Here is a 26,008-nt window from a genome sequence, read left to right on the forward strand (position 1 = left end):
CTTGGTCTTGACTGGGCTCTTCCAGTCTTCCAGAGATATCTGTTGACACAGTCGTCATCATCAAAGGTCAGTGCATTCTCATATTTTCACAAGACCGGATTTTTAAAATTATTCCTCAGCAAACAAAAGGGCCTTCAATTCCACTACTGGTTTGCTAGAGGCTTCTACAACCCAAATTTGTGCAGCTAGACACATTTACAATCCCATCTTGTTGCCAGTTGAGGTATATTTGGAGAACAAATTGCACAAGCTACATGGAAACTCAAACACCCAACTAGTTTCTTGCAGATTCAATGGAACATAACACAAATGGCCACAAGAGGATGCTGTTTCACTAATGTGTTCCATCCTTAACTAAAGAGAGTGAGAGTGCAAGAACTCAGCTTTTCATGAGGTGAGAAAAATAGATTAAATGTTCAACTTTTTAAGAAATATTGGACTTTCATGGAAATAATTTTGACATGCATCAAAATATGTCAATGTGGTACAATATTAATGCAAATTAGAATAATTTTGAAACATGGTATTGTCAAACCACAGCATTTTGAGTTCGAATATTATATTTGAAGTCATTTTTATGGGAATGAAGAATGTAATATTGCTATCTTTCTTTTTTTTAGAGAAATTTAAAATCTGGCAGTTTTATTGCAAGAGTTTTGAAATTATTGCTGCATTTTATTGTAGTATTCAGCTTAGCAGTCCTGACAAATAATGCAACCAAGGTATGTAAATAGTTATCGAAAGTCTTTTTGTGAAACTTTGAGGAAACTCTGAAACAAGTTGCTTACAGATGAAATCTTTTTGGCAAAAGCAAAATGCTGTAGATTCTGGAAATCTGATACAAAGAGAATGTTGGAGAAAGTCACATCTTTGGAGATAGAGACGAGTTAATGTTTCAAGTTCAGTATGACTTCTTTACACCAGCGATAAGGCACAACTTGAGGAACAACTCTTTACTTTCCACTTTACAGTATCTAGGCCTCAGTGTTGACTTCCAGAATTTTAGAAAGTGACCACATTCTGTTCTCAGAGATAATTAGAACTGCCGATGCTGGAGCCAGTGATAACCCTGTGCGGCATTGGAGGAGCAGGAAAGTTGACTTTTCGGGTCGGGACACTTCTTTCTGATTTCTGATGAAGGGCCCGGACCCACAACATCAACTTTCCTGCTCCTCTGCTGCCTGGCCTGCTGTGTTCCTCCAGCTCCACATTGTATTATCCAACTTTTTTTTTCCATTTTTCTCTCCTGCTGTCTCTCTCGCCTTTTTAAAACTTTGCTGTTAGTAGAAAGGACCCACCCTCTCCCTTTTCACACCTACTTTACACCGTTTCACATTTCTTTTCCTCTTTCACCAATGTTTTGTCTTTTGCAGTGGACCTGTACAGAGCCTGCCCATTGGTGCTTCTCTACCTCAATCAAAAGTGTATATAAAAGAAAATCTGAGGTGAACTCATACTGTACTTAAAACACTTAGCCCTCTTTTTCTCTCTCCACTGATGCTGAGTTTCTCCAACATTTTCTGGGTTTTTAATTTTTTTGGCAATGTGAAGTAACATGCATCTTCCTCCATCCTCCCTGGACTGACCTATCCCCTCCCTAACTCCCCAATTACACTCACCTCTACTGGCTCCATCCCCGCCTCTTTGAAGTCTGTCTCCACTCCACCTATCTTCTCCTTTGTCCATCTTCCATCTGCCTCCCCCTCTCTCCCTATTTGTCTCAGAACCCCTTTCCCCGCCCCCATTTCTGAAAAAGGGTCTAGGCCCGAAACATCAGCTTTCATGCTCCTCTGCTGCTTGCCCTGCTGTGTTCATCCAGCTTCACACCTTGTTATCTCAGATTCTCCAGCATTTGCAGCTCCTACTATCTCCTCTTCCTCTTCATGATCTTTTCATTAATCAAAATAAAATAGTTTCTGGTTTCACTGTGTATTTACATAGTCCATTTGACCTGACTAACTTGTGTGGATATTTATGTTGTATTTAAACCTTTTGTCAACTGTACATGTTTTTGGTGGAAACACAAGGTAGCTAACACATTGACGAACATCAGAACAGCTTATAGTCATAGAGCTGTACAGTGTAGAAACAGATGGTCCAACTCGTTAATGCTGACCAGATATCCCAAATTAATCTAGTTCCATTTGCCAGGATTTGGCCCATATCCCTCTAAACCCTTCCTATTCATTTACTCACATAGATGTCTTTCAAATGTTGTAATCGTACCAGCCTCCATCACTTCCTCTGGCAGCTTATTCCATATATGCACCACCCTCTGCGTGAAAAAGTTATATTTGCTGTGACTAACAAATCTTACCAGATGCTTATGTTACTACTTTGTCCCTCATTTATTATGCACAAATCAGCAACTTATTCTATGAATCCACAATTTTAAAACCTAGTGTAATAATTGGTGAATTATTTGTATTTATTCTATCCCTTTTCAGTTCTTCAAAACTTCTGTCATTTGTTAATTATTTACATTCTAAGAAATGTGGTTGGGAACTTGCGAAAGAATAACCCACGACAGAAGCAGTATTGAATGGAAACAGTTTAACAGCATTGCTGTTATGATTTCAACAATGTGTTCCTTCTTCTTTCAGAAAATTTTAGGGCTTGAATCTGATGAACATATTTTTAAATTCCTTAAAGCAAAGTTTGGATTTGGGGCAACAAGGTAAAAGTTCATTTTTTTATTATAGCACACAAATATCAATCTACACTACATTTCACAAGCTGTACAGGTAACTACAGCTGTGATCACTTGTCCTCTTACCCCTGACATCAAAACGGAGGTGAACAATTGTTTATAGTATTGACGCAAAGTTATACAACAAGTTGTTGTACCAAGATAAAACAGTTGACTTCCTTTTGTGGCGTAAGAATAATTCTGCCCATCACATTTGTGCTAGCTTTTTTGAAAGACCATGCAATTCACTTCCACTTCCTAGGTTTATCCCTCTCCTGAATAACAATCCTCTTCAAATTCATGCCCAATTACCTTTTGAAAGTTTCTTTGGAGTCTGCTTCCACCAGTGTATTTTGAAGTTATGTGGTCATAGATGATCATCTGAGTACTTCATTGGCTGTACGGAAATCCAGTAGTTTTAAAAAGGCACAATATAAATGTTATCCTTACATTATTTTCTATTTCCAAGGCCAAGTATCTTGTACTTTAACAAGAGCTTTGACAGGTTTCCGCATGGTAGACTGGTTAGTAAAGTTGGACCACATGGGATCCAGGGAGAGCTAGCCAATTGGATACAAAATTGGCTTGACGGTAGGAGACAGAGGGTGGTGGTAGAGAGTTGTTATTCAGACGGAGGCCTGTGACCAGCAGTGTACCACAAGTATTGGTGTTGGGCCCACTTGTCTGTCATTTACCTGAATGATTTGGATGAGCATATAGGAGGCATGGTTAGTAAGTTTGCAGATGATACCAAAATTGGTGGTATAGCAGATAGTGAAGAAGATTACCTGACAATATAACAGGATCTTGATCAACTGGGCCAATGGGCCAAGGAATGGCAGATGCATTTAATTTTGATAAATGTGATGTGTTGTATTTGGCAAGTCAAACCAGTGCAGGACTTAGAGTTAATGAAAGGGCCCTGGGGAGTATTGTCGAACAGAGAGATCCAGGGGTTCAGATACATACCTGTCACAGGTAGATAGGGTGGTGAAGGACGTGTTTGGCATGCTTGTCTTCATCAGCTGAGCACTGAGTATAGAAGTTGGGATGTCGTATCACACAGTACGAGACATTTAGTAAGACCACGTATAGAATATTGCATACTATTCTGGTCACCCTGCTACAGGAGGGATGTTATTACACTGGAAAAGGTGCAAAAAAGATTCACAAGGATGTTGTCTGCTCTACACTCCCTTCCACACCCGGCACTTTTCCCTGCAACCGAAGGAAATGCTACACCTGCCATTACACCACCTCCCTCACCCCCATCCCATGCCCCAAGAAGACTTTCCACATCAAGCAGATGTTCACCTGTACATCTGCTAATGTGGTACACTGCATCTGCTGTACCCATTGTCGCCTCCTGTACATCGGGGAAACCAAGCGGAGGCTTGGGGACTGCTTTGCAGAACACCTCTGCTTGGTTCACAATTAACTGCACCTCCCAGTCGCGAACCATTTCAACTCCCACTCCCGTTCCTCAGACGACATGTCCATCCTGTGCCTCCTGCAGTGCCACAGTGATGCTACCCGAAGGTTGCAGGAACAGCACCTCATATTCTGCTTGGGAACCCTGCAGCCCACAGGTATCAATGTGGACTGCACAAGCTTCACAATCTCCCCACACCGTGCTGCATCCCAAAACCAGCCCAGCTCATCCTCGCCTCCCTAACCTGTCCTTCCTCCCACCTATGCCCTCCTTGCACCCCCAAGACCCACCCCCATCTCCTACCTACTAACCTCATCCTGCCCCCTTAACCCGTCAGTCCTCCTTGGACTGACCGATCTCCTCCCTACCTCCCCACCTACACTCACCTTTACTGACTCCATCCCCACCTCTTTTTGACCTGTCTACTCTCCAACTATCTTCACTTCTATCCACTTCTATCTGCCTCCCCCCCCTCTCCCTATTTATTTCAGAACCCCCTTCCTCTCCCCCATTTCTGAAGAAGGGTCTAGGCCCAAAACATCAGCCTTCTGCTCTTCTGATAGTGCTTGGCCTGCTGTGTTCATCCAGCTCTGCATCTTGTTATCCCTTTTATAAGTATGTTACTGAGATTGGAATATTTGAGTTTTAAAGCAGCCTGGAAAGGCTAGTACATTTTTCCTTGGAGCAAAAAAGGCTGAGAGGTAGCCTTGTAGAGGTTTATAAAATCATGAAGAGCATGAATAGGGAGAATAGCCAAGGTTTTTACTCAGGGTAGGGGAGTTCTAAAACTAGAAGGCATAGGTTTAAGGTGAGCGAGGATAGAGTTAAAACGGACTTGAGGGGCAACTTTTTCACGCAGAGGCTGGTATGTATATGGGAAGAGCTGCCAGAAGAAGTAGTACTGGCAGGTACAATTATAACTTTTAAAAGACATTTGGACAGGTACATGAATAGGCAATGTTTAGAGGGATCTGGGCCAAATGCATGAAAATGAGACTAATTCAGTCTAGGAAACCTGGTCAGCATGGACGAGTTGAGCCGAACGGCCTGTTTTCATGCTGTCTGTCTGTGTCAGTAACTGCTTTATCAAGCTGTCGTTTTATCATCTGTGATTATTCAGACATAAGAAGAGTTGGATTTAATTATCAATTAAACTAAGAGTTACTTTAATGTGTCAATTCTTTGCTTATAATCATAACTTTTATACCATTGGAGGAGAGGGGACCCTTTGTATTTTACCATCTGATTCTGTTTTGCTGTCTTTTCCTTGACTTGTTATGGTTTTTAAAAAGGAAATATTCCTTTTTAAGCAGTAAAATGTCTGCCTCAGTAGCTGCTTGCTGCAGTCTGAGGTAGGGTTAAGTTCAGGTGGAAATGGAGGAAACTAAGTTGCCAAAACATGCCATTTTGTTGAAATCTTGACATGACCCCACTCATACAGTTTTTGTAAGAGCACATTTTTGCATGCGGTACACTACCATATAAAAGCCAAGTCTATATTTTAAACATGTAGAGAGGCAAGTAACATAGACTTGAATCCAGCATTCTGGCTTGAACAACTGGGCTCACTGGTATCATTCAGGTGAGTGCACAGCGAGGGTTCATTCCCAATGAAATTGACAAACTGGAAAGATTATAAAGACTGAAATTTCATATCTGTTTCTCTGACGTTTTATGAGCTCAAGCTTTTCAAACTGTCTTCCAAGAGCACTTTAAAATGATGAGGAGGCGATGAATTTGAATTTTAAGAAAATGAAATCAACAGTCAAATGATGACCATGAATCCATTTTTGGTTGGTTTTTCTGACAGTCTGATTCACGAAAGTACTTTAGGGAAATCAGCCAAACCTGTCTGATCTGATCGGCATGTGACGCCAGACCCACAGGATTATGGTAGAATTTTAACTGCCCTATGGTAGATAGGAACGAGCAATACATGCTGGCCTAGCCAGTGACACACACAACCCATGAATAAATAAAATTCTAACTTCTTGTACTTCTTCAACCTACCTTGGACTTTGCCCACTTTGCTGCACTGTAGGGTGGAAGCAGCTCATCTGGGGCCTTTAGTGAGAATTGAGGACCAATAACAACAAAGGCAGCTACCTTTTTTTGCAATCTCATCATATCCCACTGGGATAGCCTCAGAACATTGTATATTGACAGGATCAGCTCCTTTGTTTCTGGTTTTGTTTTCTTTTCTTACTGAGACTGGTTACCGGATGTAGGATCTGTTTGTTTGAGGATATATGACAGGATTGCTCAGACAGATTAGTTACAAAGGTTCGGCAGCTATTGTTACAAAAGGACATAACTGCATTCTGATAGTATATGTTGCAAGTAGACTGTGAGCAACAGCTGCTAGTGACATGTTTTGCATCCTGGTTACTTGTTCATTTACATGCTCCCTCTTAAAGTGATATTAGAAAAGAAATGACGAAGCAACCGTCTCACAGGAGGCTCGGGCTTTCAAGGCAGGTTGTTGACAGTTGCAGTCATCTAGAACAAAACTTAGTCACTAGAGATCCAGAGTAGCAAACAACACTGGGTGTAATCCAAAAGCTCACACTCTGAATTTCTCTTACTGATGCTTTACCTATTTGGCCCACCTCACTCCCAAGAACTGGATCCAGCATTGTCTCCTTTCTTATTCAACTGGATACATATTGTAATAGAAATTGTCCTGAACTCAATTATCCCTTGCTTCCCTTTGCATTATTACTTACGAATCTATATACGAGTAACTAAAAACTAAAGATATTTATACCTGTTTGTAATTTCCTTCCAGATTTGTTCCTCTATGCCTTTCCCATTAGTTATTCTAAAGATTATACAGACCAATGTAGTGTACCCTTCTCATTCCTTAGCTGTAGCCAACTTGATCTGTCCTTGAACCTTCTGAAACATTCTCATTGTCTGGTGTATATATCCAAAAATGCCAGTCCTCTCTATTCTTATCCTGTCTTCACTGAACACCTTGCAATCATGAATGTACTCCGAACTGACCTTCCTTAAGCCAGGCCTCGGTTAATACCGCAATATGATGATTCCACAAGGCAATCAGTGCCTATAACTGGCCAATCTTTTGAACTTTACTCCTTGCATTCACACACATGCAATGCATTCTGAATTTAGCTATCATTACTGTCTCCCTTATTCTGACTCCACTTATTAATTGTTTTCGATTTTGGCATGATATGCATTGAAAAATGTTTATTTCTAAATATTTAATAGGGTATAAAGGTACCAGATTGAGATCATCAACACTTCTTGTGTGTGAATGTATTGACTGGAAACATCTTTTCTGTTCATGTTTAGGGATTTTGATGCTAAGTTGTACCTTTGTGAAGACGCTTTTGGCCTACTGCCTTCCGATACTTTCCAAAGACTTTTGAACACACTGATTTTACCTTCATATATTTTAATTCTGGTTATCACAGTGGTCATTGCTATTACTGTTGCTGTTCGGAATCTCGGGTAAGTGTAGTAATTTTGTGTGTTAAATACATTTTTTAACATTACTCTATCATTAAATCAAAAAGCATTTGTGCATGGAGGTGGGCAGAGACCACTGGCTGTAAATGATGCTGTGGTGGATGATTTTCCCCTTTTGTTCTCCATCCCTTATGTTTGACCTGCATAAACATTTATTAATGTTCACCCTCCCGAGGACATCACAAAATGGAGGTGCCGTTGAATTCTCCATGCTGCCAGTGGCCTTTTGGATTGAAGATCTACCTGTCATCTTTAATTGGCCACTTCTTAAAACGTTTTTCATTGGATGTGAGTGTCACTAATGCTGCATTTATTGCCAGTGCCAAATTTCCATTTCCATTCCTGGGCAATTTTAGAGGGCAGTAAATAATCAACCACATTATTATGAGCCTGGTGCCGTACATAAGCCAGACTGGATAAAAATGGCATATTTCTTTTCAAGAAGGAAGTTAGTGAACCATATGGATTTTCACGACAATAACAGAAGCTTGAGGGTCACCATTGCTGTGTCTACTTTTCAATTCCAGATTTAAATTTCACCTCCTTTCAATATCATGTGTTATGTTCCTACTCTGACCCTAGTTTATTGACCAGCCTAAAATCACCCTGATGATCAATCCTGCTTTGAAAAATGCTTGGCCTAGATATCACATCTGAATGACAACCCCAATATATTGCAAACCTGTGAGATTTCAAAGCCTTCTAACCTTGATAAAGAGTGGATTTTCCTGGTCACTGCTCTTAGCAAAAGTATCAAATTTAAAGGGTCTAGGAGAGTTGGAGAGAGATTTGAGTGTGATTCTGGAAGGTTAGAAAGAATTATTGCATAATCTTTTTCTTTCTGTACTCCCCTATGTTCCTACACTGTTTTCTGTATGATTTGCTTCTGTGGTACATTTTAATTGTAAGCATTTCTCTCCTACACAAAAGGAACAGGACACAATGTTAAATGACCATGTTCTTTTTAAAACTTATAAGATAACAATTTTTGTTTGAAAGGCCTGAAGGTCAGGTCTTGATGAAGTAGACATAATTCAATATTTGAGCTGATATAAGCAGAATGTTTACTTATTGATAATAAGCCTGATTCCTATATACATAACTGCAAATAACTTATAACTGTAATTTTTTTCCCAGCTGTAGTTCAACTGTAATCCAGAGTACATCCATTAAAGAGCAGAACATGACAATGTTGAGGCCTGACATGGCCTACAATCTAATGCACAATGTGTTATTTGGTCTGCTGGCTTTAAGTACAATGAGGTATTGTAACCTATGGCATTGGTCCATATTTCTAATGGGCATTATTTTTTTTTCTGAAAATCAAAATAGAATTTTAATTGAACGTAATTCTAAAACACTGATGTTGTTTGCCTAAAAAGTGCTCTTGTTTCAGTAAGTGCCATTTTCTATAGTTTTAAAGTCTTTAAGCTGCTTTCATAGATATTGAAAGAAAGTGAATGACAGACTAGGGTTTGTGGAGGGTCAGGGTGGATCAGAGGATAGAGTAGTGGGTGGCTAGGGACTGTGCAGTTGTGAGTTGGAGGCTGTAGGGGCAGAAGCAGTGAGGGAAGGGGACAGGTCAGCTCCAAGGGGGTGAGGGGTTCCTGGTGGGCAGAAGGGACTGTTATGCAGATTGGATAGAGCTTTGGGCATGGAGAAATAAGTTGGAGGGTGGGTGTCAGAATTGAATTCGAGGTGGTGCATGTGGGGAGCTGGGAGGGCTGATCAAGTTTGGCTGGTCTAGGATGTAGTCAGGGGTTGACGTGTCAGTTCCATGGAGCATTGACTCAGGGGTTATTGGAACCAAGGCAGTCAGTTCATGGTGGTGTTGTGAGGAACATAGAACATAGAACATAGAACAGTACAGCACAGAACAGGCCCTTCAGCCCACAATGTTGTGCCGACCATTGATCCTCATGTATGCACCCTCAAATTTCTGTGACCATATACATGTCCAGCAGTCTCTTAAATGACCCCAATGACCTTGCTTCCACAACTGCTGCTGGCAACGCATTCCATGTTCTCACAACTCTCTGCGTAAAGAACCTGCCTCTGACATCCCCTCTATACTTTCCACCAACCAGCTTAAAACTATGACCCCTCGTGCTAGCCATTTCTGCCCTGGGAAATAGTCTCTGGCTATCAACTCTATCTATGCCTCTCATTATCTTGTATACCTCAATTAGGTCCCCTCTCCTCCTCCTTTTCTCCAATGAAAAGAGACCGAGCTCAGTCAACCTCTCTTCATAAGATAAGCCAGGCAGCATCCTGGTAAACCTCCTCTGAACCCTCTCCAAAGCATCCACATCTTTCCTATAATAGGGCGCCCAGAACTGGACGCAGTATTCCAAGTGCGGTCTAACCAAAGTTTTATAGAGCTGCAACAAGATCTCACGACTCTTAAACTCAATCCCCCTGTTAATGAAAGCCAAAACACCATATGCTTTCTTAACGTGTTGGTCTTTGGAAGGTGAACACGTTTGGTGGTGGTCAGGTCAGCAGTGTGCAGGGTGTTAGTTCCAAAATAGGGGAAAGATTAGATGAGTGAGTTGAGGTTGTTGGTTTTATAATTAGCCAAGATTTAGAACAAATTTTAATTGCTCTAACTTTTCCTGTCTAACTGTTAAGGTGAGTCAGAACCAATTGAAGCCTCTGAAGCCAAGTAGTCAAATAATTATTTGGAAAGTTCTAGATGCCGGGTCAGAATTTTTGACTTTCTGCCATTTGCAGAGATTGGTGCATCAGAACTTCCACATGGTCTCTGCAAGCAATTACTGTCTACACTGCTATAATAACTATCTTCCTTTCTTTGATTTGTTGTTCTCACACGTAACTAAGTACAGTAAAAAGTTTTTTGTTTTGCAAGCAGTACAGGCAGACCATTGAAAACAAGGACATTTAGATCATGGGGTGCATTTGCAATTTTGGAAGCATTGCCTTCCAGAAATTCAAATTTCGCAATATTGGAATGATTCCTTCATTTTTCTTGAGGAAACTAATGCAAATGATGCCATTACATTACAACTTGGATCTTTTTCTATAACATGACTCTAAATTAAATAAAATGCCTTACTGAAATGTATCTACCTTTCCCATATTCTTGGACTACCTTGAGTTTAATGTTGCACATGATTACTTTCTGCAAACATTACAGCAATTTCATTTCATACAGCATTTGTTGCCTATCTTTAATAGCCCTTGAAAATGTGGTGTTTTTCTGTTGTCTTGAACTGCTGCAATGCATGTGGCGTTGGTGTTGCCAGAGGGTTGTAAGGTAGACTGTTCCATGATTTTGACCAAGCATAAAAGAAGAAATTGAAATCTGTTGTAAAGTTAGAATGGTATGTGACTGGTAGAAGAATTCACAGGTGGTGGTGTTCCCATGTACCTGCTGACTGCATCCTTTTAGGCAGTAGATGTTGTAGATTGAGAAAAGACTGTAACTAACCTGTTTTTTTTAGCTCAGCTGTTCTTTGTTACAGGATGAAATATTTGTGGACATCACATATGTGTGTCTTTGCATCAGCAGCAATTTGCAGCAGCCATTTATGGAGCCTGAGTCTCAAAGCAGTTCGACTGTATTCTCCTCAGTGGGTCAGTAACAAAATGCCTGATAGAATCGTAAATGTTTATGTCTATTGTTCAATATAATGAAAGTAAGTGTATATGTGGCTATTAGTTGTGGACTTCCATATTGCAGTAAAGTCACTTTTCTGCACAAATTTGTTCTGTACTATCAAAATTTTAATAAATGAAATGTCATCTGTGATTTCTTCAGCATGAAATTAAACATTTGAGGACTTTATTAATCCATAACTGATTCAAAATTTGTATTTTTAATCAATACAATGACATCCTAGCGTTTTGAACATACTTGGCCCGAGCGATTTGCAGTCATTTGTTTGTACCAAGATAATAAAGTGTGAAGCTGGATGAACACAGCAGGTCAAGCAGCATCTCAGGAGCACAAAAGCTGACGTTTCGGGCCTAGACCCTTCATCAGAGAGGGGGATGGGGAGAGGGCTCTGGAATAAATAGGGAGAGAGAGGGAGGCGGACCGAAGATGGAGAGAAAAGAAGATAGGTGGAGAGGAGAGTATAGGTGGGGAGGTAGGGAGGGGATAGGTCAGTCCAGGGAAGACGGACAGGTCAAGGAGGTGGGATGAGGTTAGTAGGTAGGAGATGGAGGTGCGGCTTGGGGTGGGAGGAAGGGATGGGTGAGAGGAAGAACAGGTTAGGGAGGCAGTGGATGGAGGGGAAGAGCTGGGCTGGTTGTGTGGTGCAGTGGGGGGAGGGGACGAACTAGGCTGGTTTTGGGATGCGGTGGGACCCCTCCCGCCACTGGACCACACAACCAGCCCAGCTCTTCCCCTCCCCCCACTGCATCCCAAAACCAGTCCAGCCTGTCTCTGCCTCCCTAACCTGTTCTTCCTCTCACCCATCCCTTTCTCCCACCCCAAGCCGCACCTCCATCTCCTACCTACTAACCTCATCCCACCTCCTTGACCTGTCTGTCTTCCCTGGACTGACCTATCCCCTCCCTACTTCCCCACCTATGTTCTCCACTCCACCTATCTTCTTTTCTCTCCATCTTCGGTCCGCCTCCCCCTCTCTCCCTATTTATTCCAGAACCCTCTCCCCATCCCCCTCTCTGATGAAGGGTCTAGGCCCGAAACGTCAGTTTTTGTGCTCCTGAGATGCTGCTTGACCTGCTGTGTTCATCCAGCTTCACACTTTGTTATCTTGGTTTCTCCAGCATCTGCAGTTCCCATTATCACTGATGCAATTTATTTGTACCATCTTTGTTGCCTAAATGTAGGAGTAATAAGTGGTCTAATTAATAAATGTTTTATTTTTTGAATGATATCAATATTATAACTTCATTGAACATAGTTATACAGACTTTACGTAGGAACTGTGATTTTGCAATTATATGATATACTCAAATCAGTTGCAGCAAAAATTTAAATTACATTTTATTGTCACATGTACTCAAGTACAGGAGTACAGTGAAATGTATACAAAGTCGCCACCTTAGGTACACAAACCTGAATTAAAAAACAAACAACCACCTTAAATACAAAAAGCAAAACAACCATCTAAGATACAAAAACCAGAATTTAAGAAAAAAGCAAAAGTACAAAAAATAAGAGCCAAGAAGAAAAGGGAAACATCCAGAACTAAGCGTCTTGTCTCCATAAGGATAAGTGGGCCTCCCTCCCCAAAGCTTTGAGTAGGAGTGTGGCTGCCCCCACAGGCTCTGTGAACTCATCTTTGCGTGGTAACAGTGGTTCAATAAAAACGTTTAGAGTAACTAAAAACTGATAATAATGCAATAATGTGACCAGATTTTGTATTTTAAAATTGCATTGTGTTGCCAACAAACGTTTACAAGTATACAGAGCTTATATATTAAGGAAATTCCTGTTAATTCGATTGACTAGATTAGATTAGATTCCCTACAGTGTGGAAACAGACCCTTCGGCCCAACAAGTCCACACCGCCTCTTGAGGCATCCCACCCTGACCCATCCCCCTATAACCCACACACCTCTGAACACTACGGACAACTTAGCATGGTCAATCCACCTAACCTGCACATCGTTGGACTGTGGGAGGAAACCGGAGCACTTGGAGGAAACCCACGCAGGCACAGGGAGAATGTGCAAACTCCACACAGACAGTCACCCGAGGCGGGAATTGAACCTGGGTCCCTGGCGCTGTGAGGCTGTAGTGCTAACCACTGAGCCACTGTGCTGCCCAAATTGTTAGCTTAAAATTAACAAATGTTTATATTTTGATAAATCTAACTATTTGAATTTAATAGTTATTTATAACTTGCCATGAGGTCTCAGTGGCCTGAAAGATGTGCCTTTCTACTAAACAAGATTAATTTTGCTCATAATTAATACTCCATTTCAAGCAATTTGTTTCAAACTCGTTCGAGCTTGATAATGTTTGTAGCATATCATATTTTTCTTTCAAAACAACAATTATATCATACTTTTAAAAATACAATTATGAACAATCTAACAACTGGACTAGATGAAAACCAATGTACTAAAGGTTTAAAGAAATGCAATTTTAACTCTTTTAAAATAAATAATGACTGTGTCGAACGAGTGAGTGGCACTGTGGAGTTCATTTCCCATTGATCCGTCCACTTATTTCCGCCAAACTTGAAGAAGTTGAAGAATCAACTGCTTCTTCCTATTTTAGTAACATCCACTTGCATTTAATTTCTAATTTCAAGGCAATGAAGGACATTTAAAAAATTTGTTCACAATGCTGATCCTTTAGGAAATCCACTTTGATGCAACTACTTAAAGTATCTGTTGAAAAAGCATCCTTTTCCAAGACTTAATTTGAATTTCCTACTGCTCCGAGCTTAATTTTATAATCTTTTGCTTGCAGTTTTTTGGATGCCTTATAAAAATCTAGCTCAGCCAAGTTGTCTGCTTACCCTAGCAGTATTGGCATGACATTGCCTTTAAAAATGCCATTATTGAATTAAGACTAATGGGTCTTTACTGTTGACTGTTTTGGTTGTTTTTCTCCCCTGTTGAAAATGATTGTAATGTTAGTCTGTTTCTAATGTGTTGTAATGCAACCTTTGTTTTCTAGGTCCGTGTGATGCGGTTTGCAGTTCCTATATTAATTTTCACTTACCTTTATCATGAGGTAAGTCTTACTCTACTATATATATTATACCTGAGAAAGTAAAAACGTTTAGCTCATCCATGTTAAGTTTCAGATGTTTTAATTTATGACTTTAGTTTACTAAAAGTTGATTATAAGAATCACTAGGAGTCTGCAGATGAGGTACAATTCTCATAAACAGGTATGATGCATTCTGTCTTGGTTGAAGAATAAGGAGACTGTCTTCTTGCCCAAATGGTGCAGAGGTGGAAAGGGGTCTTGGGGTACGGATACAAAAATCACTTAAATGCCCCAAAGCTAGTCAAGAAAAATGTAGATTTAAAAGCACTAAGGTTTAGTTTTGTAGAAATTGAATTCAAATGCAATCTTATTTTTAATATATATAGAACCTTGATTAGGGCACTTTTAAGTACCATACGTGGTTCTGATTTTCACGTTACAAAAGTTGTACTGAAACATTGGACAATGTGTAGAAAAAGACCTGAAAGAGTACATCTGTTATGAAAAATTGAAATAGATAAAATTGAGAGGTGACCTAATAAAGGTCTTCAAAATTGAAGGTGGAATTTTCCAGTGGTGATATGGATCTCACCTCATGTCTGCAAAACCAATGAGAGACCCACCCTACAATTTCTAATGAGGACCTGCAGTACATTCCCTCGGATTTATTTTTCTTTTATGCAGACCTCCAAGATCCATGCGCAGCAAAAAAATTGAAAACCAGAAATCATTTTGTCAGCACGACGATTAGCATGGATCTTTGGAGGAGCTGCAGCTAAGAGGGAATGCTGCCTGTTGGATCTTCTGCCAATCAGGCAGTTCAGAGGCATCAGTGCTAGTCAGTTCAGAATCAGGTTCCCAGGGATGACAGAAGAGCCTGGCCAAGCAGACCAGCATCTCTTGCAGTCAGCAGAACCACAAAGAAGACTGGCTGCTGCTAGTAGAGCAACCTCAAAATCCAAGGACTTAGGATTCAGAGGTAAGTGATTTTTTTTGAGTCGTGTGAGTTTGATTTATTGAAACGTGTACCGAGATACAGTGAAAAGTGTTGATTTGTGTGCTATACAGGCATATCGTACCTGCATCAGAGTAGCAGAAGAGAGTGCAGAATACTGTGTTGTAGTCACAGAGAAGGTGCACAAAGAGAGATCAGTATTAACGTTTGAGACATCCATTCAGAAATCTGATAACAAGGGGAAAGAAGCTGTTCTGGCATCTCTTTGATACATGTATTTAAGCTTTTATAATCTTCTCTCTGAGAGAATGGGGTGGAACAGCATATAACTGGGGTGGGAAAGATCTTTGGTTATGTTGGCGCTCTTGTTGTAGCAGTAAGTATAGATGGAGTCAATGGATGGAAGGTTGGTTTGCATGATGGACTGGGCTGAGTTCACGATTTTCTATAGTTTTTTTTATGATCTGGGGAAGAGCAGTTGCCGTACCATGTTGTGATGCAACTAGATCACCATCCCGCCTATCTTCCCTAGCCCACCCCTCCTCTCTACTGATTTCTGAGCTACCTTCCCCCTCCCCACTTCTGAAGAAGGGTTCCGACCTGAACATCAACTTTCCTGCTGCTCTGATGCTGCCTGGCCTGGTGTGTTCCTCCACCTCCACACTATTATCTAAAACATTGTTTTGCTATTTGTATTAAGCTCTTTCTAACTGTAGACAGCTTTGTTCAAGTATCTTTTTCCTCTCTTTTGCATGATAAATTTGTTTTGTTGTAAAGAACAACTGCACTTTTTGCGAATATATTTCTGTGTAAGCACCATAAAAACTGACTACAAAAATGAAGCCTGTGACCTATGTTCGATGAAGTGAAGTTTAATTCTAGAATCTGACTTGTCCAATATTACCAACAACTGGAATCATAAAAAATAGCATAGTGGTTATCTCACTGAACAAGCAATCCAGAGGTCTGAAGTAATGAACTACTGACATGAGTTCAGACTCCTCCATGGCAGCCAGATGATTTAAATTCATTTCATTATGTAATTCTGGAATAAAAAGCTATTTTCAGTAACTGTTCTGTACACAAAACTACCAAACTGCTGTAATAATCCACATGATTCACATGTCCTTTCTGAAATAAAATCTTCCTCCTTGGTCAGCTGTGCAGGTGGCTCCAAAGAAATGTGGTTGACCGTTAACGTCCTCTGAATTGACCTAATGAGACACTCGGTTGTATTCAGGAAAGTAGCTCGCCACTGTCTTCTCTAGAATGAAAAATAAATGCTGCTCTTGCCAGTGACATACACATTCCAAGAAAAAGCTCTGTTAAAGAAAACATTCATCAGGGAGAAGGGAGAGGCCCAAATGATGACGACGTTGTTGTAGTATTATTATGATCATGGTGATGATTATTATTAATGGGGGGCCTGTTAACCGGGTTTTGTCCACTTCTCAGTCCCATCACCTTTTTGAAATCATGCTTCAAACTTTGCTGGAGTGGCCACCTGTTCTTTTCTTGTCGGCAGCCAGCCAGCAACTTGTTTAAGGTGCTTTAACTGGGCTGGTGACCAATAGGACATGAGTCGTAGGTTTTAATATTGCTCTCGTGTCAATCAATGCCAACAAGAAGGTTTGACCTTTGCTCATTCAAATGCTACCTGTGCTCTTGCTCCTGGTGTATCTTTTTTCTCTGTTATGAGATCTCCTGCATGTCCGTTTTAATCGTTTTAAATTTTAATGTGTGAGGAAATCAAATTAAGTGCGCAGGAGGTAAAAGATGACAATATCATGATTTGTCATCGGTTAAGGTATCAGGATTGTGGGAAAAAAATCACGTGAAGAGTATATTGCTTTCTCAGATGGCTCTGCATTTTGTCATTATCTGTTTGTCACCTCAGATTACAAGTATTTGTTTGTGCTGCTCTGCAGGTGAAATTAAGTGCACTCCAGTTTTAACTATCATATCTGATCACATTTTATAAGGTGTTATATCAACTGCTGATTATAGCTCACTGGTTGCAATGAATATTTCTGAAGAATATCTTATGGTTTCAAACAGAAATCATGTTAATGCAAGTGTAGAGCTTTTAACAAACTAACATTTCCAAGGTTATGTTAATAGATTGCTTTTGGAAAACAGTGTTCTACTCCTTATCCATTTTGTTTATGACTGTGGAGATAACATAAATGTTTTTGTTCGGGCTGGTTCTGAAATGGATTTTGCATTCTAATTTTTGTTAGTGGGAAAATTGTAAAGTTCACACTTCATCAATGTCACAAACTGTGCCACATTTACATAGATCATCTAGACATTTTGAACATGTGATTTTACATTTTTCATCCTTTGTGCGTAGTTTCTTAATGAGCCAAAGTTCCATTTTTGGTTTTATAAAGGCCTATTGAGTACATTACAGTTACAATTATTTAATGTGTAATTGTGCAGTTAATTCTCGCAATCAACCTATTGTAAAAGTTTATTTGTTCACCTTGCAATTTCAGGCTTATTTTATCCAGGCATTACAGGCATCCTAACACAAGACCATAAGACAGCATAAGCATAAGTAGGCCATTCAGCCACTCGAGTCTGCTGCACCATTCAATGAAATCACGGCTAATCTGATAATCCATTACTCCATTTTCCTTCCATTTTGCCATAACCCTTGATTCCCTTACTGATTTAATGATTCTTATTCTTCTACATTTGAACAATTACAGGTTCATTCTACAACACTCCTCATAAAAGAGTCCCTCCATAATCAGGTATCAGCCGAGTGAACCACCTCTGTACCACCTTCAATGTCAGTATTTCCTTCCCTGGGTAAGGGACACAAAACTGTTCATAGTGTTTTATCTGTGGTACAGAAGCCCCTGTTTTGGACCGCCAAGTCTCTTTGTGAAATCTTTCCTTTTAAGACAACAAGTCCGTAAGAAAAAGGAACTGGAGTTGGCCATTCAGTCCCTCAAGCCTTCTCTGTCAATCGATAGGTTTATGGCTGATTTGACACTCCTCACATCCACTTTCAAGCCTTTTTCCCCAAAATGCTTAGATTCTTCTGATCAGGAATCTATCTTTTGCAAAGCAATCATCCATTTGACTTAGAATATCTCTTTTCTACATAGCATCTCTTGTACATCAGCAAGGCCAATTCTTAACCTTCCTCTGGTCACACTTTTTCATGAATGAACATTATTTCATAGAGGAACAATTAGCTACATAACAGTCAACAGGTAAGCTATTCTTATACTGGCCTTTGTAAAGAATATCCGTTTTAGTATAACTGACTCTCAAGTTACCTCAACTGCACATCCTCACACCTTCCTTCCTGTAAAGACTCTATTCCATTCTCCTAGTTCCTCCACCTCCATTGCATCTATTCTGATTTATGCCAACTTTGACAATGGGGCCTCTGAAATCTCCACCTCCTTCAACCGAGGATTCCCTAGCACTGTTATTGACAGGGCCCACAGCTGGGTCCGGTCCATCTCCCACACTTCTACCCTTCATCCCTCTGTTCCCTCCCTCCCACAGCAAACTTAGGCTCCCCCTTGTCCTCCCCTACCATCCTACCCGCATCCGCATCCAAAGGATCATTAGCTGCCATTTCCAGCACCTTCAGAATGCTACCACTTGACATGTATTCCCCTCCCCTCCCCTCCCTTGTCAGCTTCCTGCAAGGACAATCCTTCACTCTGAACTGCCCCCACAGCACTTTCCCCTGCAACTGTGAAAGGTGTAACACCTGTCCATTTACTTCCTCCCTTCTCAGTATCCCAAGAGCCCAAACACACATTCCAGATGAAGCAGCACTTTACCTGCACTTCACGCAAGCTAGTCTACTGCATTCACTGCTCACAGTGTGGTCTCCTGTACGGTGGGGAGATGAAGCACATAGTGGGTGACAGCTTCACAGAACACCTGCACTCTCCTCAAAATGACTGAGCTTCCAGTTGCCTATCACTTCGACACACCATCTTGTTCACTGGCCAACATCTGTCTCAGGCTTGCTGCAATGCTCCAGTGAAGTTCAGCACAAGCTGGAAGAACAGCACCTAATTTTCCACTTGGGAATTCCGCAGCCTTTTGGACTCTGTCATTTTCAACAACTTTAGAGCTTGCGGCATCTTCCCCCATGTCCTTACCTTAACAAGACCTGTTGTGTGGGGGTTATCATATGGTCTGCTATTACATACTACTCATTGTTAGCCAGTAATAGTCTCCATTAGCAGCCATTCATTCTCCTAGGCTGACAATTATCCATTCCTTTGTATGTTCAACTGTTCTTCTCTCCCTCTCGGGGTCTATCTCATCTACCCTTTACTCCTTACCCCCTCCCCCCACCCTATCTTCTGCATTTAAAAAAAAACAACTTTTCCCTAGCTACCATCAGTTCTGGAGAGGGGTCACTGGACCCAAAACGTTAACTCTGATTTCTTTCCACAGATGCTGCCAGACCTGAAGACGTTTTCCAGCAATTTCTGTTTTTGTTTGTGTTCTGCTATAATATTAATAATAAAACCCTATACCTATTGTTTCAACTAGAGCTTATGTTTCAGCAACTGAAATTCTTTGCTTCATTTTTTTTCACAGAGCAAGGAACAATATAACTGCAATGTTTATATATTTACACATCCCTAAACTTATGTGCTATTACAAGTTTATAACACTGCATTTTGTGAATTAAATTTGATATATTGCCTTGCATTAATTGGGATTTTCTTAATTATTTATATATCTTGTAGAAGTACATAAAATAATTCACTCACACCAATTAGAAAGACTGATGTAGTGCTTACAAATAAAATCCTGTCTCAGCTTTATGGATATTTGCATTTGCCTTTCTTGGTCAGTAAATCGCTGGGACTTTGACACAGTGGAGCAAAGTATTTAAATATGTTGCAGTGGTCTATTTGACCTTGATCAAGCTCCAACCCTCTAATAATCCCCATCCCTGTGAGCTTGTCAGTTATTGGCATCCCTTGGGGGAATGTACTTTCGTTATCACATCTGCCGTTTTTCAACATGATCTCTGCAGTACCTATTCTCAGGATAATAATCTGAAAAATGGGAACAGAATCATTATATTTGTTCAACATTTGGTCTCTTGTTCTTGTAGTTCTGGCCAAAGATAATGATTGAACTGTCAGATCTGAGGGAATTCTATGACCCTGATACAGTTGAATTAATGAACTGGATCAAGTAAGTTTTTCTTCTATTTTCTGCCTATAAAATCACATTTGAATTTTTAATATTAAAATTGTATGAAGTTTGTGAGCCTGACATATCATAATTTGTGTTTCCTGCTTTTGAGTTGGTGCTTGTACACTTTAATGGTTGAATTTCCCAGATTATAATAAAAGCCAATAAAATACCCTCTAGCAGTGTGGTTTGATACAGGACAGCCTTAGAAAAATCTAAGAAATTTTGTGCAGGAGTTTTGTGTTAACTATGAATATAAAATTTAAGGTAATTATGTTCTGGACTGATTAAAGAACTGTAAGATAAATCAATGTAGAGAGTTGTATGATTTGCTACAACTTCTACTGATTAACAAGACTACGTACATGGCTTGCTTACTATGGAGATTGAGGCCAAGACTGAAACTTAGTGAGGGTAATATGCTAAGTGTTCACGCCTGAAAACTAGGCTGGAGCACCTATCTTGACTGCAGGCAGACGTCCTGTCTCTGCTTTTGGGCAGAGAGTGAGATCTTGCTGCAATTGGTGTGGCCATCTGAGAGGGGAAGGCTGCACATTTTCAGGAGGGAGAACAGTCTCTGGTCAAAGGGAAGCAGCCTATGGAATTCTGAAGTCTGCAGGATTCCTTGTGGTGAGGCGAGGAGAAGAAATTATTCCAGAATAAGCCTTACAACAAATGTTGGATCAGTCAGCAAAACCCACATCCAATCCTTTGAATGAATTAATGAAACATAGATACAGTAACTGATTCAGATATAACCTGTATTAAGGACTGAAGGAACTACTGTGACAGGAAGCAGGAATAAAACTAATTGACAGTGCCCCAGAATTTAACAAAACGTTGTTATTGGCAATAATTGCCATAAATAGAACAATTGCTTACAAAGATGATCTATAATTATCCTTAAGTGGCCCATGCACTTTTAAACATTCAAGTATTTAATTTTAGTTGCATTTGACATAGAAAACGGTTTCTTCCATTTATCTATCAAATCTCCCACAACTTAAGAAAACCTCCTTTTGATCTCAATGTTGTTCATTCTAGCAATGAATCTCCATTTTAATAGATTCACTCAGCAACTGGATTAGTGTTAGCATTCCCACCTAAGAATGTGTTTAGAGATAATGGGAACTGCAGATGCTGGAGAATTCCAAGATAATAAAATGTGAGGCTGGATGAACACAGCAGGCCAAGCAGCATCTCAGGAGCACAAAAGCTGATGTTTCGGGCCTAGACCCTTCATCGGAGAGGGAACTGGAATAAATAGGGAGAGAGGGGGAGGCGGACCGAAGATGGAGAGTAAAGAAGATAGGTGGAGAGAGTATAGGTGGGGAGGTAGGGAGGGGATAGGTCAGTCCAGGGAAGACGGACAGGTCAAGGAGGTGGGATGAGGTTAGTAGGTAGCTGGGGGTGTGGCTTGGGGTGGGAGGAAGGGATGGGTGAGACGAAGAACCGGTTAGGGAGGCAGAGACAGGTTGGACTGGTTTTGGGATGCAGTGGGTCGGGGGGGGAAGAGCTGGGCTGGTTGTGTGGTGCAGTGGGGGGTGGGGACGAACTGGGCTGGTTTAGGGATGCATTAGGGGAAGGGGAGATTTTGAAACTGGTGAAGTCCACATTGATACCATATGGCTGCAGGGTTCCCAGGCGGAATATGAGTTGCTGTTCCTGCAACCTTCGGGTGGCATCATTGTGGCAGTGCAGGAGGCCCATGATGGACATGTCATCTAGAGAATGGGAGGGGGAGTGGAAATGGTTTGCGACTGGGAGGTGCAGTTGTTTGTTGCGAACTGAGCGGAGGTGTTCTGCAAAGCGGTCCCCAAGCCTCCGCTTGGTTTCCCCAATGTAGAGGAAGCCGCACCGGGGACAGTGGATGCAGTATACCACATTGGCAGATGTGCAGGTGAACCTCTGCTTAATGTGGAATGACATCTTGGGGCCTGGGATAGGGGTGAGGGAGGAGGTGTGGGGGCAAGTGTAGCATTTCCTGCGGTTGCAGGGGAAGGTGCCGGGTGTGGTGGGGTTGGAGGGCAGTGTGGAACGAACAAGCGAGTCACGGAGAGAGTGGTCTCTCCGGAAAGTAGACAGGGGAGGGGATGGAAAAATGTCTTGGGTGGTGGGGTCGGATTGTAAATGGCGGAAGTGTCGGAGGATGATGCGTTGTGTCCGGAGGTTGGTAGGGTGGTGTGTGAGAACGAGGGGGATCCTCTTAGGGTGGTTGTGGCGGGGGCGGGGTGTGAGGGATGTGTTGCTGGAAATATGGGAGACGCGGTCAAGGGCGTTCTCGATCACTGTGGGGGGAAAGTTGCGGTCCAACCTGTCTCTGCCTCCCTAACCGGTTCTTCCTCTCACCCATCCCTTCCTCCCACCCCAAGCCGCACCCCCAGCTACCTACTAACCTCATCCCACCTCCTTGACCTGTCCGTCTTCCCTGGACTGACCTATCCCCTCCCTACCTCCCTACCTATACTCTCTCCACCTATCTTCTTTACTCTCCATCTTCGGTCCGCCTCCCCCTCTCTCCCTATTTATTCCAGTTCCCTCTCCCCATCCCCCTCTCTGATGAAGGGTCTAGGCCCGAAACATCAGCTTTTGTGCTCCTGAGATGCTGCTTGGCCTGCTGTGTTCATCCAGCCTCACATTTTATTATCTAAGAATTGGTTTACTCTGCTTTAGTCATTTCCAGCAAGTGGCTCTGAACTTTGGGTCACATGCAGGCATATATTTGTGTTGGGATGATGTGGTCACTCTTCGTGCTCATACCAATTGTGAAGCTGTAGAACACTCCAGCTACACAAGACTAACTGCCTGTAGGCTGATACAATAATCATTTAGCCTGAGAAGCACTTTCAAGTCATGTCCTGTCACTGAAAATTATTCTGTCCTACAGAAGTAGTGTGAGGTGAAGGAGAGTAAGAAAACATCCTGACAAGTGTTAGAACCATTTTTTTTCATAGTAATCTGAAATGGAAGTTGAACTGCTCAGCTGAAAAATGGAAAGCCTGCAACTCAAAAATGAACATTGCGTGTTGTTGAGCTATGCTGTATAATGTTGCTTTTTGATACAAAAAGAAAGGAAGGCAATACTGGCACGAAGAATCTTTCCAGTTCAGAAAATTCTGATTGGATGATTCAGAGTATAAAAAAGAACTTTGTGCCAAAAGAAGGAAAGAGTGAAACCTTCCAGCTTGCAGACAGCATTCTCCTTTCCCTGTGTTTTTTTTTGGGGGGGTGCTTGCAGAAGATAGAAAGAAAGTACCAGAAATCTTACAAGAATCTCTTCATACAAGAAACAGCTTAAGTAAGAGACTGACCATCAAAAAGAAGGATGACCGTTACCGCACTGATAACAGCAGATCATCATTGTAAATCCTTGAAAGTTGCCACCCAGGTTGACAGGGCTGTTAAGAAGGCATACAGCGTTTTAGCTTTTATTAAAAGAGGGATCTAGTTCCGGAACCAAGAGGTTATGGTGAAGCTGTACAAAACTCTGGTGCGGCCGCACTTGGAGTATTGCGTACAGTTCTGATCACCGCATTATAAGAAGGACGTGGAAGCTTTGGAAAGGGTGCAGAGGAGATTTACTAGGATGTTGCCTGAAGGTCTTACGAGGAAAGGCTGAGGGACTTGAGGCTGTTTTCATTAGAGAGAAGAAGGTTGAGAGGTGACTTAATTGAAACATATAAAATAATCAGAGGGTTAGATAGAGTGGATAGGGAGAGCCTTTTTCCTAGGATGGTGACGGCGAGCACGAGGGGGCACAGCTTTAAATTGAGAGGTGAATTATATAGGACAGATGTCCGAGGTAGTTTCTTTACTCAGAGTAGTAAGGAAATGGAACACTTTGCCTGCAACGGTAGTAGATTCGCCAACTTTAGGTACATTTAAGTCGTCATTGGATAAGCATATGGACGTACATGGAACAGTGTAGGTTAGATGGGCTTGAGATCGGTATGACAGGTCGGCACAACATCGAGGGCCGAAGGGCCTGTACTGTGCTGTAATGTTCTATGTTCTATGTATGTTAATTTTGTCTGTGGGTGTGTCTGTGTGTATTTGTATAGAGATTTGAAGAGAAATAGTTTGTTCCATAAATTGGAGAATTTTTTCTGTTCGTGTTAAAGATAAATGTGTTACAACAAATAGGTTACTTCTACTGCGACTGAAGAATCTGTTGTTATTTGCTTTTTTCCTGGGTAACGGCCAGACAATTCATTCATTGTGGTGGTCTCATCGGGACTCTCTTACACATTTATGTACTTGGCAATGACTTGTCGATCAGAGACACATGGTTATTGGCATGCTGTTCCCAGTTAAGTCACGATATAAGCAAAGCTTCTTAGTCTGTTTATCATTTTGGTGTATCTCTTCTCTTTTAGGGTGATGTGGTTCCATCAAATAAACATTTATTCTCATTTGCTGTGATAATTCACCTTCAGCTGCATTGCTGCCATGCACCACCGCACACCACCCCCCCCCCCCCCCCCCCCCCCCCCCCGCCCCCCGCTCCCAAAAATGGGCTGCTTTGTCCTGGATGATATCAAATTTCTTGAATGTAGCTTCTACAGCACTCAACCAGGCAAATGGGAGTGTTCCATTATATTCCTGACACGTAACTTGTAGACAGTGCACGGGCTTTGAGGACCTAGGAGGTGACTTCCTTCCAGTTGGATTCCTAGTGTCTGATCTGCTCTTATAGACAAAATATTTATAGTCTAGTTTCATTTTCAGTCATCAGTAAGCCAGAGGATGTTGATTAGTGGGGAATTCAGGAATGGTAATGCAATTGAATATGATGGTTAGGAATGGTAATGCAGTGGTGATGGTTAGAATCTTGATGGAGATGATCATAGCCTGGTACTTGTGTGACACATTCCACTTGTCAGTCCAAATCTGGTTATTGTCTAGATCTTCCTGCATTTGGATAGACTGTTCAGTATTTGAGGAGTGGTGAATGGTGCTGAACATTGTGTCGTCATTAGTGAACATCTCCACTTCTGACTTTACAATGGAGGGAAGGTCATTGATGAAGAGGCTGAAGATGGTTGGGACTAGGCCACTTCCCTGAGAAACTCTGGCAGAGATGTCTTGGAGCTGATTTGGCTAACCTTGCACAACTACAGTCAGCTTTCTTTTTTTTTTCAGTATGTCTTGAACCAGCAGAGAGAGTTTCCCCTGATTCCTACTGACTCAAGCTTTGCTTGGGCTTCTTGATGTCACGTTTGGTCAAATGCAGCCTTGAACTCAAAGGCAGTCACTTTCACTTCACTTCGGGAATTCAGCTCATTTATACACATTTGAGCCAAGGCACTAAGGGGACTAGGAACTGAATGACGCTGGCAAAATCCAAACAATGCAGCAGTGAGTAGGTTATTGCTAACTATGCCCTGCTTGATAGCATTGTTGATGACCCCTTTGTTATTGATTGAGAGTCTACTAATGGGGTCGTAATTGGCTGTTTTGGATTTGTCCTTATTTTTGTGTACAGGATGTACAGGGCAGTTTTCCACATTGCCTGGGTAGATTCCAGTGATGGCCCACAGTGTCTCTCGGATGTCCAGTCTTGAGTTGCTAGATCTGTTT

The 26,008-nt window shown here is 41.4% G+C and overlaps 1 protein-coding gene across 5 annotated transcripts in view; it reads left to right on the top strand.

Annotated features, from left to right (window-relative positions):
• Positions 1–26,008, top strand: part of dpy19l3 (dpy-19 like C-mannosyltransferase 3) — an 81,230-nt gene that overhangs the window by 47,219 nt on the left and 8,003 nt on the right. For all 5 annotated transcript variants that reach the window (XM_059651700.1, XM_059651701.1, XM_059651698.1 and 2 more), the window contains 7 exons: positions 621–722; positions 2,604–2,677; positions 7,440–7,598; positions 8,754–8,879; positions 11,102–11,213; positions 14,242–14,298; positions 20,346–20,428. In XM_059651700.1, coding sequence (XP_059507683.1) covers positions 621–722; positions 2,604–2,677; positions 7,440–7,598; positions 8,754–8,879; positions 11,102–11,213; positions 14,242–14,298; positions 20,346–20,428 — 713 coding nt within the window. The remainder of the gene's footprint in view (positions 1–620; positions 723–2,603; positions 2,678–7,439; positions 7,599–8,753; positions 8,880–11,101; positions 11,214–14,241; positions 14,299–20,345; positions 20,429–26,008) is intronic.

This window comes from Stegostoma tigrinum, chromosome 16 (assembly GCF_030684315.1).
Source record: "Stegostoma tigrinum isolate sSteTig4 chromosome 16, sSteTig4.hap1, whole genome shotgun sequence".
Classification (NCBI taxonomy): domain Eukaryota; kingdom Metazoa; phylum Chordata; class Chondrichthyes; order Orectolobiformes; family Stegostomatidae; genus Stegostoma; species Stegostoma tigrinum.